Source organism: Achroia grisella, unplaced genomic scaffold, assembly GCF_030625045.1.
Source record: "Achroia grisella isolate CSIRO2021 unplaced genomic scaffold, CSIRO_AGI_Agris_v1 utg1086, whole genome shotgun sequence".
Taxonomy (NCBI): Eukaryota; Metazoa; Arthropoda; class Insecta; order Lepidoptera; family Pyralidae; genus Achroia; species Achroia grisella.
In genome coordinates this window covers 1,801,674-1,818,009 of record NW_026712572.1, presented here as the reverse complement: position 1 = coordinate 1,818,009, position 16,336 = coordinate 1,801,674, and the positions used below count along the sequence as shown (strand labels likewise).

Genomic DNA, 16,336 nt, shown 5'->3' with positions numbered 1-16,336 from the left:
ATTACATTTTATTTTATGGCCAAATTTGATACAGATAAAATCTAATGGTCAGACAATAGACAATATTATAACTACATTACATATTATTTGTATTACACGATCAATTTAACATTTATAGCTGGCTAATAAGTTTAAATGTTTTTTATTTTCTTATATCGTATGCAGCCAGTATTTTATGTACTAAATTTTATAAAAAAAAAAAAGTAAAACTCATTTTCTTATAGTCAGCCAGTATTTTATTTTTTAAATTTTATAAAAACATTAAATATTCTTACATAATGAAAATAAAAACTATTTGTAAGAAAAAAGCAATAGTCACATAATATTTTTGTTTCTCAATGTGGTTTATTAAATTCTTAGGCAGTCTATCTGGGCATTGTTTGCCTTGTTGAATTTTTTTCGTGTCCACGTTTAAAAATATAGCGTCGTCGCTTAGGGAATGTTAAAAAGTGGTCTTGATTAAATAAAATGTCGCTGGGCCGAGGGGGTTGATGGGGGGTGGTACAGCACGTGATAAGAATTAGGTATTAGGGTTTAAATTGTTCTGCTGTAACTAATGTTTTAAGCCTATAAGATTTCTTTACGTTTTTCATATTGACAATTCGTCGGGGCAATTTTGGGTACGTTGTTTTTAATCTACACTCATATTATAAAGACAAAAGATACTGTTTATTGTATGTTAGTTTGTAATGATTAGTAGAAACGGAAGTTTCAGTTTTTGTATGTTTGTTTGTAATATATAAATACAAAACTCCTTAACAGAAATTTAAAATTATTTTACTTAATGTTGGTTGAGTCATATTATAAGCACGTAACATAAGTTAAATAAATGCGCTGGTATACCAATGTACAAAACATTCGGATTTTTTTATATATAATAGCCACTGGATTTGTATTGCTTTTTAGGATTACACTTACCAACAAATAACTCCTCTTTACTGCGAAACTTTGTGCTTACCTGAAAAAAAAAACTATACATTAATAAAAAAGTTACATAATTTCTAGACAAAAAGTACCAGGGAGCCAGATTATGCAAGGAAGTGGACACAAATATATTTTTGTACAACAAAAGGAAATTCCAAACTCAAAATATAGCGGGCACAATAAATAACATGGCGGTAATGAAAGGGCGCGTACGTTTGCAACGAGACGGACAAAAGGTAAGGAAACTATTGGCCTCATATATTTTCCGTGGAATGACCGCGAGTTTTGGCAAATAAATACGTTTCGTACAGTATCAACAACAATATGAATATATTGTACATGTGTACAGACTGACAGTTGAATGTATGGTGTCTACATATTTTTTTATATTTTAGGTACTAGCTGACTGCGTACAGGTTGTTTTGCCATTTAAATTAAACTCGCTATTAAAAAGTAGGAATTGATGGTAAAAGGGTCAAAATTTTGTATTTTTAATGCCACACTATAAAAAACAAAATTGGTCCAAATAATTAAAAAAATGTAGGGGTGAACGACCCTTATCACTTAGGTGTATGAAAATAGATAGTAGCTGATTCCCACAAATAAAATTCATAAAAATCGAATTGATGATCGAAGGGCGAAAGTTTTGTATTTTTAATGCCACACTATAAAAAAATAAAAATGTTGTCCAAAAAAAAAAGTTATCACTTAGGGATAAGAAAAATAAATAGTAGCCGATTCTCAGACCTACTGAGTATGCATATAAAATTTCATAAAAATCGGTCAAACCGTTTCATTATTATTTGTTAAGCCAACTAAAAGTCAAAACAAACACAAATTTAACGTTAAAGATATTAGTATGCATTATTAAAATACTACTACGATCAATATTAATGTACGTCTGTATGTAAAAATCAATGAGAACACCTTCCATACAACGTAAGTAGGATCGCCAGTGTCACTTGTACAGTGACCACGCATCCGTTCGTGTGGCGGACATTTCGCATTAATATTCCAACTAAGTAGCAGATATTAGATATCATTGTTTCTGTTAATCGCACTTATAATAGTCGTATTTTAATCGTTATATTATACACTGGATTATAGTAGTCTATAAATAAAATAACTAATATTATTGTAACTGACTAATAAAAAATATCTTCATATTCTCAATGACGGCCTCATGCCTAATCCTTGTTAATGTGTATTTACTTAGAACAACATATTTAAAAGAGCAACACGAAAGTTTCTTGCTCATTATTCCTGTGATGAGTGCGTTACGAATTAATGGTAGAATAAAAAAATGTGACTATTTAAGTGTTTATATGATATTTATTTGAATAAAGATAATTTATATTCCAATTTAAAGAAGAATATAAACAATAAATAAGTACCTAATATTAAAAAAAAATGACCCTGGACAATTAACACCGCCATCTAGTGCCACGGTGAGCAGAGCTTGTGTTATGGGTACTAGACAACTGATACTTAGATATACATTTTTTTTTTCTAGATACGTAATATGTATAGACAACACCCAGAGCTATACAAACAATATGATTTTCTTGAATACAATATTTGGACCGTTGGACCGTCGAACCTGCGATCATCGGATGTAAAGCGGTGTGCTAAACCACTAGACCACGTCATAGACGTCAATACATAATAATACATATTTATATAACGCTATAATATATTCATTACAAAGTCAAGCCACACCCATCGGAACTTAACTTGTGGCAGCTATTGACAATGCAGAAATTAACATGCTTGCAGTGGGGAGGCGAAAATATTTTGATTAAAAATTTATTCCACCAGCCAAAAAATATGGGGTCAAAACCGGCCCCACGGTAAGCGATAGGGTACGACCCCATCCCTGACAGATGTCAATCTGGTGTCGCGGATGAGGGATGCTGCTCGTTACGGGCGTTTCTGGTGTGAATACGAACAGACAACCGTATGCCGACACGTTTTATATTATTATTGGGATTATAATTCATTAATGATATTCATAACATGTGAAATATATAACGATGAAAATGTTTCCATTGATGTTTGCTTGACGAGATGATTGTGATGTCACGATGATGAAATAGATAAAAGTAATATTATTTTAAATGTTTTTACTAAATCCATTTTAGTTTTGATTGATTTCATTTTCAGTAGAAAGGGTGATAATAATAATAATACCATAGATGAATTCACACGGCACCATCTAGTTTCAACCTAAATAGATTGTGTTACTAGACAACTGATAGAAATATTTTTTTAAATACATACATAAAAACACCCCAGACCAATACAAACGATCATAATCATGAATACAAATGTTTATACTGTGCGAGAAATCAAACCCACAACCATTAGAAGTAAGACGGTATGTTCTGTATACAGTATGCGGAAACAACAACTTAGTCATCAGGAATAGCAACACATTAGGACCTAGGACGTGACAATGCGCTTAATGACGTCCATATAGCTGTTCATGTGTATGGACAAGCAGCGATAGATGAGTCAATTCCACACCTAGAGTGTGTAAAAAGTCCATCACAGGCAAAAGTTTCTGTCCACGTAGAGGTAAAAGTTTCTGTAAAAGTCCATCATTTACTTTGCATCTTTGACTTTTATATTTTTGTACCATATGTGTGTGTTCTTTAGAGCAAATAAAAGTTTCATCTATCTACCTAAACATCAAGTAAAATTCAATAACCTGTAGGTACACAGTAATAACAGTACTCCAAATCCTATAGATAACGATAGACTAATGCCCACCAGTGGAACAAACAGTCAAGACGAATATTAAAAATGACTACCGCACGTGCAAATGGGTACAATAAGAAAATTTCCAACGAAGTAAATGAACCAGAAAAACTGTAACAAGAACAATAAAAGACGGGCAATTAATACTAGTTTCAAAATCCATTCAAGTGGACACTGACAAAAGTTGGTAATGCCAATGATATTTCGTTAAGAGCCGTGTAATATATGTGCATATGTAAAGATCTACTTTAGTACGGTATAGTTTGAGACAAGGGATAATTGGCATCCATTCGATGCGCTCTCGATGACGTGGCTGTCATGAATATACTGTCCACGGTAATTATGAATGCGTTGCCACCCTAATAGATGGACGCTTTCTTTGTAATTTTTCAATTCGGCTCTACGTATTTTCTGTTCTATTTTCGAAAAGAAATCAGTGTTAAAATTTTAATGATTTATTAGAGCTGGTACACATTTTTTATTTTAAAAATATTTACTATTAATTGTGTTGACGTGATTTTTTAAGTAAGTTAAGATGCTACGTTGGGTAAATTGTCTACTACTATTAGTCTTACGGCCATATCCCATCTTCATTGGGGTCGGCTCTCATAATCATTCGTCATCAGAGACTTCTTGTCTCAATCATTATTGCATGTATATTTACTTATGCAAGATCTCTTTTGATGGCTTCTGTCTACGTAAGTCGAAATCTTCCACGCTTCTTTTGTTCAAGACTAACAGTTTGTGTCCAGGGTTATTATTATTCTAAGTCCCAAGCTAGTGTACCTGAGTTGTTGCAAACAGGACAATTCCGTGACACAATAAGATCAGATATGCTTTTGGCGCAGCTTCAAATAATTTGGAATTCCTCCGAGGTTCGACCCGGAGTCTAAGATTCTTCGAACTCCGCATGAGCTCCGCATATTTCCGCTGCATGCATGCATATGAGGTGTGGGTCCATTGAAGACAAATGCTAAAATTAGCAAATGACCTATATTTCTCCTATTTATTCTCCTCTACCCAAAGGTTATCTGGAAAAGATCGCTTAAGGTACAAATGGCGATCTGTCGTTCGTAGTTTCACACTCTATCAATTTCATTTGATATGTTCTAGGTACGATGAACTGTATTTTTTATTCTATAAATTACTACCTACTCGCCTCGGCTTCGCACGGGTCTACATGTATTATATATATAAACCTTCCTCTAGAATCACTCTATCTATTAAAAAAATCGCTCCAAAATTGCGTAGTTTTAAAGATTTAAGCATACATAGGGACGGACAGACAGCAACATCGACTTTGTTTTATACTATGTAATGAAGTATAAGTCCAACTCTAGTAGTATTTTTTATTAGCGAAAATTACAGTAATACATCAAATCACATCGACAATCATTTAGTCATGTAGGACAGTTTACTCAACTCAAGCTCCGCCTGCCTTGGCACTAGACGGTCCTGTGTAAATTGTCTTGAGATATTATTATTATTATTGTATTTATATATTCTTTTATTACACATATAAAATTGTAAAATTTGGTGAAATTATTGCCATATGTCATTCTCTATCAGCTAACTATTGAGTAAGAACGGAAAACGTTTGATGGGCAGTGGTGGGAAAGGATAAATCGGTAATTATATAAACCTATCAAATAAAAAATGATTTATACAATTATACATGTAGGACATTTTAACCGCTTATGAACGTATTTTTTTTTTATTAATATTTCTTTCCCTACCGACCAGTTCAGTATACAGATTCAATAGAGAAGAACTGGCAAGAAATTAAATAGATTTTCTTTTTTTTTAAAGCTAGGTCTATTACATTGTTTACATATATAGATGTTTATGTTTAACATTAAATGAAAATCCCGTCCATTTAAACTTATTTACATGCATTTACAAATCATCTTTTCATGATTCGACCGCTGTTTGCGATGTTGTTGCCTTTTGTGCGTCATACATTATTTGTATGACTTCTTCCCATACATATACACGCACTAAATGTAAAATTTCTCTCATTACAGCAATGCTACCGGAATTCCTCAACAATACATCATATTCTAGAACTCACCAGTCCAACTTGACCTCTAACTATCTTCTGTTCTTTATAATTATATACAATACCTCTATAGCGTACAAAAATTCGAGGCTCATTGAAATTGGTCAGTCCATATTAGCATTTTTGACTTTAAAATATTTAAGTAGCCTATTTAAAACTGTTTGTCCGTCCATGTGAAGGGCCGAAAACGGTCGCTATAAATCATAAGCAACGACACCGTGAACACAATAGTTCGGTTGTAAAATTAGAATTAACTGTTGTACGCGCTTTGTTTCGGTTCGATTCCCGTTGTGAGTAATGTGCTTGTTTTACATTACACAATTCTGTTATAGATAATGGAAGTTTGTTCATCATCATTTATAAAACATTATGACGGCTACTGAGACCGTTGTGACTTAGTGGTTGGTATCCCGACTTTCACCCAAAGGACTTGAAATCGATAGCCGATGACATAAATAAAGTATTTTGTCAAATCCAGGTAGAATAAAATGGAAACTAATAATAATGAACCTTTCATATAAAATTAGTGAATTTTTTTTTTATTTTGCTTTTCGCTTCTTCCAATACTATTGTAAACAATAAAAAAAATTAAACCTGCGTGAAGAATTAGCCGAATATTTGGATCATATTATTCCATTATGTTATTTTCATTACAGGTCCTCTCCGACAGGTCATAGCGTGATGTTATAAGCATACTGCAGTGCCCTCGGTTACACAATTTTCAAATTTCAATATATAAATTACAACATAAAAAAAAATTGTGCGAAAGAGTACCAAATATCTATAGCAACAAACTTTCGCGTTTATAATATTATTAATATATATATATATATATTAGTAATAATATTATTAATATATATGTCCTTCCTGTATAAATGGGCTATCCAAAAATAAAAGAAATTTTAAAATCGGACCAAAAAAACAGTAGATTATTCCTAACATCCAAACTTACAAATTCATCTATTTACAAAATTACTATAGATAAAAAAAATCACAATCTGTTTGTTTATCATACAGATATCATAAAAAAAAATACAAAACACAACCCTAGCATAGAAATATATATTAATAAAAAAAATACATAATCGCAAACTGGTTTTACACGCATCCATAGATGTATTCACAGAAATATAATTCCAAATGAACAATAATACTTTGTGCTGTTGTAATTGTCGATTTGTACATTCATTCGTTCGTTGCCATTCAATTCGATCGTTCCCATTCAGTTGGTGGTAGTCACTCGCGCATCTGTCACACGTATGACGAATCACTTTGTCACTGTGACGGATTTCTGATGTAATTGTCACCCTTTCATATTATGCATTCATTCATTCATTCTACAATAATTTTTTTTGGACGTTGTTAGTTTGTGTTAGAGATATCAAAATATATAATACCTATTTTATTAAAATCTATTAATATCTTTATACATAAAAATTATGTGTCACGTTGTTTGTCCGCGATGGTCGAGCGCAGTGATGGCTGGCTCATCCGTCATACTCGTGAACGAGTGCTGCTTGTAAATCTATGACTGAATTAATTGTTTAACCGATTATTTTTTCAAAATTTGACACACTTAAACTTAAAAATGTTTTTCTAGCTCGTTCTTCTTGTGATGAGACATATTGTGTGCAGTGTAAGTTTATTTGAATAAATGATTTTCTATTCTATTCTATGGACTCCTAAACTACTGAACCGATTGCAAATTTGATTTGCATATTGTGTGCAATTTGATCTAACTTGAAAGCTATCCTAGCTTACATCTCAATGTATAATCGCAATATTATTTTATTTAAGAACCTTAGCCACAGCAACGCGTGGACGGATCTGTTAGTTCTTATATATATATTTAAATAGCTGCACCCGCGACGTCCGCGTGGAATTTAAGTTTATTTTTTAAAATAAAAGTACCCTAAGTTACTCCTCATTACATCAGCTACCTACCAATAAAAGTCCCGTCAAAATCGGTCCAGCCATTTCAGAGATTAGCCGGAACAAACAGACTGAAGACACGACAAAAATAGTAAAAATGGTTTTTTGGTGTATGTACCGTATTTATATTCATGCATGTAGTAAAAAACGGTTATTTCAATATTACAAACAGACACTCCAATTTTATTTATATGTATAGATAATAATAATATCTCAGCTTAAATATCACATGACCACACATTCCTAAAACTAAGCAGAGCTTGTGTTATGTGACAACTGATATAAACACATAGAGAAGAGAGAGATCACCTAGAACACTTAGACCAAACAAACAATCATACTCACGAATATAAATGTTCGTACCGTGCGAATCGAACCTGCGACCATCGGAAGTAAGACGGTGTATTTTGACCGGAGATATTGTGAAATTGAATTGAAGAGATTTTATCTTCTTTTTCCTATCAGACTCCAATATGACTTAACCAATTCTGATGCGATTTTCTCTAATGTATTAAATGTTTTAAAAACATACATACATTATGTATATGGTATGGAGACCATACAAAATGATCATAGATGTATGATAAATGTGACAATTATTATTGTGTAACAACTAACTCTTGTACAATATTAGTTAATAATTTATTAATTTTCAATTTATCTATATAAAAGTAGGTACAGTAAGAAATTAATATAATCAAATAAACCCCATCTGGAATCGAACTTGGGACTATCCCACGTCGATACGTACGTATGACAATACAACAAAACTAAATCGCTCGTAACACATCGAATAAGGGCCATAAATAATGTGATATTTGTTACAATTGTTCGTCAAAAGGATACGACAGTGTGCGACTAGTATTCCTGACCTTTGGGTTCCGTATTATTTTATAAACTTACTAACTTTTGCCCGCTGCTTCGCTCGCGTTAATTTATCCCCTTAGAGGTGGAATTTATCAAAATCCTTTCTTTGGGGATGCCTACGTCATAGTAGCTTTATGCATGCAAAGTCTCAGCCCGATCGGTTTAATATTGACTAGGTTTCGTACAAACTTTCATCCCCTATTTTATCCCCTTGGGGGTAGAATTAATCAAAATCCTTTCTTAGCGGATGCCTACGTCATAATTTCTGCCTACATATCAAATTTCAGCCCGATCCGTCCAGTGGTTTGGGCTGTGCGTTGATAGATCACTATGTCAGTCACCTTTGAGTTATATATATTTAGATTAAGTTACTAGCTGACCTGACTACTCTGCACTTGATATTTACCCATATATTTCGCCCAATACATAATATCTTTTTAAATTATTATTATTCTAATGGATAAGCTATATTACTGTAAAGTTTCAACAAAATCCGTTCAGTAGTTTCTGCGTGAAAGAGAAACGAACATCCATCCAATATTTATATTATTAAGCTGGTCTTAACACGAACTAATTATATGTCAAATAAAAGTATATACCTCTCTCTATGTTATTGCTTGAAGATTTCCTTATCTATTGCAACTATTATTTTAAAACTGTTGCAGATGATGATAATACTGACAATATGTACATAGAAATAATGACCTTATATACTAAATAACAATAGGAAAATGTAAGGTGGGGTGACACAGTTTAGACACAGCAGTGCTTAGTACACAATATTGAATTTGTCTTACTAGACATTATTAAATGCAATTATTATTTTGATGTATCTAGGTGACTGTGTCCCATAAAAACTGTTAATGTCCTGTTGAGGTTCTGGATCCTTGTAAATATTATGCGGAACCCTAAAATGTATTAGATATCATAGGAGATATCGGACAATGCGATTATAATGCGCTCTGATTGTATTGTGTGGTAACCCTTTCCTTTTTTTTTTTAAATCAGCCGCTGTAATTGTTATGGTAACACCGTTTCAGGAGTCTCGGGTACTCGTGTGTATGGGGTACGTAGTATATGAATGAATATAATAATAATAACCATAGACAATCCAACGCCATCTAGTCCCAAGGTAAGCAAAATGTGTTATGGGTACTAAACAACTCATTAAAAATTAGTTGTACGCGCGACTTCGTCCGCGTGGAGTTTAACTTTATTTTTCGAAAATACCTATTACCTGCCAATAAAAGCTCCGTCAAAATCGGTTCCGTCATTTCAGAGATTAGCCAGAACAAACAAACAGACAGAGAAAATGTGTAAAAAAATGATATTTTGGTGTAAACGGTTATTTCAATATTACAAACAGACACTCCAATTTTATTTATATGTATAGATTTTTTGTAAATATACATACAAAATGCATAGTAATCATCCAGATCACAAATCTTTGCACCGTGCGAGAAATCGAACCCGCGACCATCAGAAGTAAGATCCATGGTGGTGCGAGCTCTCGCATGATGTCAACTTTTGTAGTCGTGACTATGAGTGCTGTTTTCTGATTATCTATACCTTAAGCTCTGCTTAGTTTTGGACTATATCTGGATATCTAGTTATATTATCTATGGTTAATTTTTAAATGGCAACACTGACCCGAGTGAGAAGTTATTAATGAAGTGTTCGTGTACACTACTTTATAGTTGAGCGGTCGGCTCCAGTCCAACAAATGTCTGCACAGAGCCAATAAACCTATCCCCCGGGACCTCCGCCTTATCAATATTTCAGGCACAAAATTGAAAATTACCGGGACCCAGCAGACTTACATAACTCAAACCTATCGAAACCAATAAAATATTAACTGGCAACGATTTCCCGCCATTTTTCACCGGCCATTCGGCTTTCGTATCACGTCGCGCCCGCACTTACACTCAGTGCTAAATGTAATCATAAAATTGTTGTTAATAATTCATGTTGCAGCGGGACGGGTGTATCGGTGTGAGGGAGATGGAGATATAGCTGTGGGAGCGGGATTATTAAATTCTGTGAATGTTCACTTTGTATCTAATATCAGAATGTGTTTAATATTAGATTAGTCAGGGGCGAAACTCAGCTACACTTCCCCTTGGGCGTGGTTTTCATTCGTGATAGATTCGCGTTACACAGTTTCCACCGTATTATGATTGGTTGATGGGTTTTGCTCATTTGGAAATGGAAATTTTGAATTATTGGCAGAGCTGGCAGCTACCTCGGACAAAGAATTAATCTACAAAAATTAGTCTAAACCATTCAAACATCACAGAAGACCGAAGAGCTGGCAGCATCTTAGTCTACCATTCAAAGAGGGAACGCTGCCATCTTCGGAACTTTGCCTAAAGGAACTCCTTTTCATAATATATTTTAGTCGACAGCACAGAAAACCAAAGAGCTGGCAGCTACCGTGGACAAAGAATTAGTCTACCATTCAAAGAGGGAACGCTGCCAGTATCTTCGGAACTTTGCCTAAAGGGACTCCTATTAATAATATATTTTAGTTATTGTATTATATTTTTTAAGGTATTTAATTTTAGGTTCTTAGTTGTATAATTAAGTTATGTAAATAAATTAATTAAAATCTAAATATATATAACACAAAGGCGACTCGACAAATTATTAAAAACAAACAACACATCACATAATTACGTCCAATACTTATTTATTTTATAATTACTTAAATCCAATTACTGGTCGAAAATTATGTGAATTCTAAATTCGAAATACAAAATTTGAAAAAAGAACATCAAGTCAAAATGGCGGTAAATTATCGTATGTCGTTTATGAATCGTTTATGGTATCATTTAAAGAGTAGATACAAATTAAACGACCCGGATGGACGTGTTGCAGCCAGTGGACAGAATTCAAAGCACTTCTGACCATCAGCAGTCAGCTGAGGCGTGACCAGAATGACATAGCTCGCCTGACGAGACGGCAGTACGACACCTCAATGGGGACCAACGAAAACGGAGCCCAACAAGTACGGGGCGAGATAATTTTATTTAGAATTCCCACTCACCCCAATCTTTGGGGGTTGTAACATAATAATCGTCATATTTTGTACGAATTACACCTAGCGTTTTATGTTACGGATTAATAATGTGTTTTTAATGGCTGCCTCTGTGAGCGGTTCTGTTAGGAATTCAATTTTTGGGTGACGTTTTGTATTATAGTACATACTAAGGAAAAAGGTTAGTAGGACTACTACTAAATATAACTACGATTATTTGAGTTTGTTTATATGTGTAAACGTTCATCAAAAAGTTTTTAAAATGTGTCCATTTAAGATTGAAATTTGGTATACATGAATGTAAAGTAGACAGATTAAAAATGTTATTTCCTAATATTTTCGCGCCATTACTATATAGGGAACTAAAATTGTAACTGATTCCTAAAATATTCGCGCCATTACTTGATGACAGATATTAAACACTTATTAATTCTCAATTACAATCATTACCACTCTTTGTTTTACAAAATATAAATAGGTATTTATCTATTTTTCAATTAACTTTAAAAAAATTGTCTACTAAAAGAGAGTTTCTTTAAAATTCACAATTTTCAATACGTCATAGCTGTATATGAACAGAACTGAGCCTTTGCAAATAAAACTTATCGTTCGAAATTTAAATTACGGCGCGCAAATTAAAAATGGCGACTCACAAAAACAGTGGCGGCACACTCGCGATTGACAATTAGTCGAATCATCTCGGCTCATCCGAATTTCATCGCATAATTGTCAGTTATAATTGAAAAACGCAATTACCTCGCGAGCGCTATGCTTAATTAATATTAAATTCGCAAATAATCGCGGCGGCCCCCTCCCCGGGGAGGACGGGGGCTGCCGGGCGGGACGCAGGCAGATGATTGAATTATAGGGAAATTTTGAATTTTGAATAATTCACAGGAGCCAGTTAGCCCTTTATGGCAATGTGGGAAAGTGGGGTCAAGTGTCCCCAATGTTTTAGACTGACTCAACTTGGGTTTATATAATTGGTTAAATCCATCAAATTATTAATATGCCTAAATGATTTTTTTTTACTGTAGACACTTTTGAAAAGTTTATTTGCTATAATTGTTTCTATTGAGTTGAATATATGAAATATTTCTGAAGAATAAAATCAGAGTAAATCATCCTTTGAGATAAAATATAAACGAACAAACCGTCTTCGTAACGATCTATATAAACGTCGTTTTTTAATAAGATCTGGCACATTTTCACGTTTCAGTGGCTAAATAGAGCCTAAGTGGCTCTATTTACGTAACGTAAAAAGGTCAGAGACAGAAATACTTCTAAACTTATATTATTAGTACGTACAAATCATATTTATGACTAATATATAGTAAGAAATGGGATTTGTCTAAGTCCCTATCTGTTGCTTAATAAAAAAATAATTCACGACTGTTTTCTCAGATGGGGTAGACAGAGGCATTCTCAATTATTGGTGTCATAGCAATTAGTACACTTTCCATACCCCACATTTGATTTACTAATTAAAAAAAAAAAGTATTTAAACTACGGCAATTAATATTAAAAATAAAGGAAAATCAGCGTGATATCACAATATTTACAAAATTAAATCAAAACATGATTTATAAGTGGGCAGTTTTTTTTATATTGAACATAATTATCACTTCAATATATGTATATTTTTTATATAAATGGCGCCCACGCTGCTCTAATACATAAATCTATTTTAAAGTACATTTATCGCCATTTAAATGTCAAAACAGAGACTTTTAATTTGTACAGATTGAAATAATTGTATTTTTTTTAATAGGTTGACAGCGTTGGATGTAATATTGAAAGGTGAATGGCAACATGCTTTGAAAGATGTGTTTTGATTACAGAGTGCGATAAGATAGGGTAGGGATATTACAGCATAAGAGGTTGTATCATCTTAGTCCTCAAAAATGGCGATTCGTGCTATCATTAGCGTCACATGATAACGTGATGTAAGTATTGTTCCTGTAGCAATATAGGTGACAGTTATAGGTTACTCACGTGTTAACGTGATATTCTCTTACATGATGTTGTTTGTGTACCATTAAAAATGACGGTAACAGGTTACCTACCATCAAGTGTACTATCAGCTTGTATGTGTGCAATTATATATAAAAATAAAATTGTAACTGGTAGCCTATAAATATGTTAGTTGCCATACGATGAAAAATAAAAGTTTAAAAAAAGAACAAATTAAAATTAACAGAGGCATTATTTTTTTATTTAATAAAATTTATTTTAAATCTATCAAATATCCTTCAAATCCTCGTCAAGGCTTTAACAGTTTGTTTCCAATTACTTAAAATAAACTCTTACTTTATTCAGACTTATAAGTTATTAGTTAGCACATAATAAATCTTAGAATAGATCTATCTAGACCTCCCTTTGAAGGAAATTCTTTAAGTCCTTCCATTATTTTATAAATCAGCTCCTATACAAACATATACATAGGTACACAACTACGGCCACTGTAACTCGCCAAAATTCAATTTCATCTCCATTCAGCTACGTGCGCGTCGACAAAACCGTGTCATAAACCAAACAATTACACAGACGCGTGTTGAAAGCATAATTTTTCCACCAAACAACGTTGAAACATTCAAAAACGACTCCGCACGTCGCTTTGTTAGTTTTTCGCGCCAACACGTCTGCCATTTTTGACAGCTGTCAAAAAGTACGGCCAGCGATCGCGTCTTTTGTAATGTCACACCTAGCGCGCCCGCGATTACCGAACCGTCAAACTCGAGCGACTCTTTGTGGATTACACGTTGAGGCCAATTTGAATAATACACAATGTAATCCCACACAAATTACGATATGAAAGCGATAATCTTTGGAGATGCGAACGATATATGCATCACAGTATCACGAGTCTGTTCGTCCGCCTCATTTCAATGCCTATTGTCCGCGCCGTCGACATGGAATCGAAACGTCGTAACTCCTCTCCCAATACCAACACATCCGTCATTACCCCGCGGGCCGTACATGACAATCGATCGAGATCCAAAACGTAACATGTCCACAACGTGACGAGTGATTATGACGCGTCGGGCCGATTCCCGAACGTTGACAAACGCGAGCGCCGATTGCAAGTTTGAAGAGTTCTTTTTTCAAAATTCCCGAACCTTTAGAAGAAGAAGGTGACACGCGATAGTAATGTGACGATGATGGTCTGTCATTATTGAATCAGCTCTTGAAAGGGTGTTGACGTATCACGTCAGATCTAGATACGGCTGCGGACATGTTAATTGTCAAGTACGCGGGAAATATATTTTGGCGCCATTTTTCATAATAGCTCTAGTACATGATATGGTTTTACGAACATATTCTGAATCTTTCTTTTAAAGTGTAATCTATACGTTTAATAAAATTAAAATGTCTGTTTGTAATATTGAAATAACCATTTTTTACTGCATGCATATGAATATAAAAACGGTACATACACCGACATAATTTTTTTTACAATTGTTGTCTGTTTGTCTCTCTGTTTGTTTAATCTCTAAAATGGCTGGACCGATTTTGACGGGACTTTTTTTGGAAGGTAGCTGATGTATTAAGGATTTAACTTAGGCTATTTTTTTTAAATAAAGTTAAAACCCACGCGGACGAAATCGTGAGTACAGCTAGTATGTTTATAAATTAGATTCATAGTCGCAATTAACATTTCCTATTGCTAATTATCGGATATTATTGTAATTTTCATTACTGATCGATTTCCCCGATGTCCGTGCACGTTTTAATTCAAGGTTTAAATACACATACATAAATATTTCATACATACAACGCAACGTTTCAACTTACCTAACGTATTATGATACTACATACAAGACGACGATTTTAATTATATGTTTTGATAGCTCCATCATATATATGTAATTATACTAGCTGTGCCCGCGACTGCGTCCGCGTGTTATAGTGACCTTGACCAAATATGGAAAAATATTTAATAACCCAAAAAAGGCAAAGTCTATCTGTGTACCAAATTTCATTTAAATCGGTTCAGTAGTTTTGGCGTGAAAGCGAGACAGACAGACAGACAGAGTTACTTTCGCATTTATAATATTAGTAAGGAGTAAGGATAAGGATTTATATACAGCCTCGATGGTCTAGCAGTTTAGCATACCGCCTCACTTTAGATGGTCGCGGGTTCGATTACTCGCACGGCACAAACATTTGTATTCATGAATATGATTGTTTATATCGGTCTGGGTGTTTTCTAAGTATAATAATATTATGTATTTACGAAAAAAATATCTATGTATTTGTATCAGTTATCTAGTACCCATAACACAAGCTTTAGCTAGCTTAACTTGAGTCTAGATGTCGCTGTGTGAATTGTCCTGAGATTATTATTATTATTATAGGTTACCTGGATCGGTCGCGTCGAGCGTCTGCGGCGGAGGTTGGCTGAGGGGCCCTGGGGTCCCACCGGAGCCCGGGGACCGCACGTCGTCGTTCGCCACGCCGCCGTATGACAGCGACGATGACGGTGGTCTCTGTTGACAAGAAATATATAAAATTATATATATAAAACTATATATATAAAAAAAATGTACACTTATAATTTGACGACCTCGGTAGTCCAGCGGTCTAGTACACCGCTTTACGACCGATGGTCGCGGGTTCGATTCCTCGCACGGCACAAACATTTGTATTCATGAGTATGATTGTTTGTATCGGTCTGGGTGTTTTCTATGTATAATATGTATGTATGTATTTACAAAAAAAAAAAATCTATGTATTTGTATCAGTTATCTAGTACC

At 34.0% G+C, this 16,336-nt stretch overlaps 1 protein-coding gene across 6 annotated transcripts in view; it reads right to left on the bottom strand.

The window, feature by feature from the left end:
• Positions 1-16,336, bottom strand: part of LOC131842651 (homeobox protein homothorax) — a 375,683-nt gene that overhangs the window by 224,519 nt on the left and 134,828 nt on the right. For all 6 annotated transcript variants that reach the window (XM_059191223.1, XM_059191246.1, XM_059191238.1 and 3 more), the window contains exon 7: positions 15,943-16,069. In XM_059191223.1, coding sequence (XP_059047206.1) covers positions 15,943-16,069 — 127 coding nt within the window. The remainder of the gene's footprint in view (positions 1-15,942; positions 16,070-16,336) is intronic.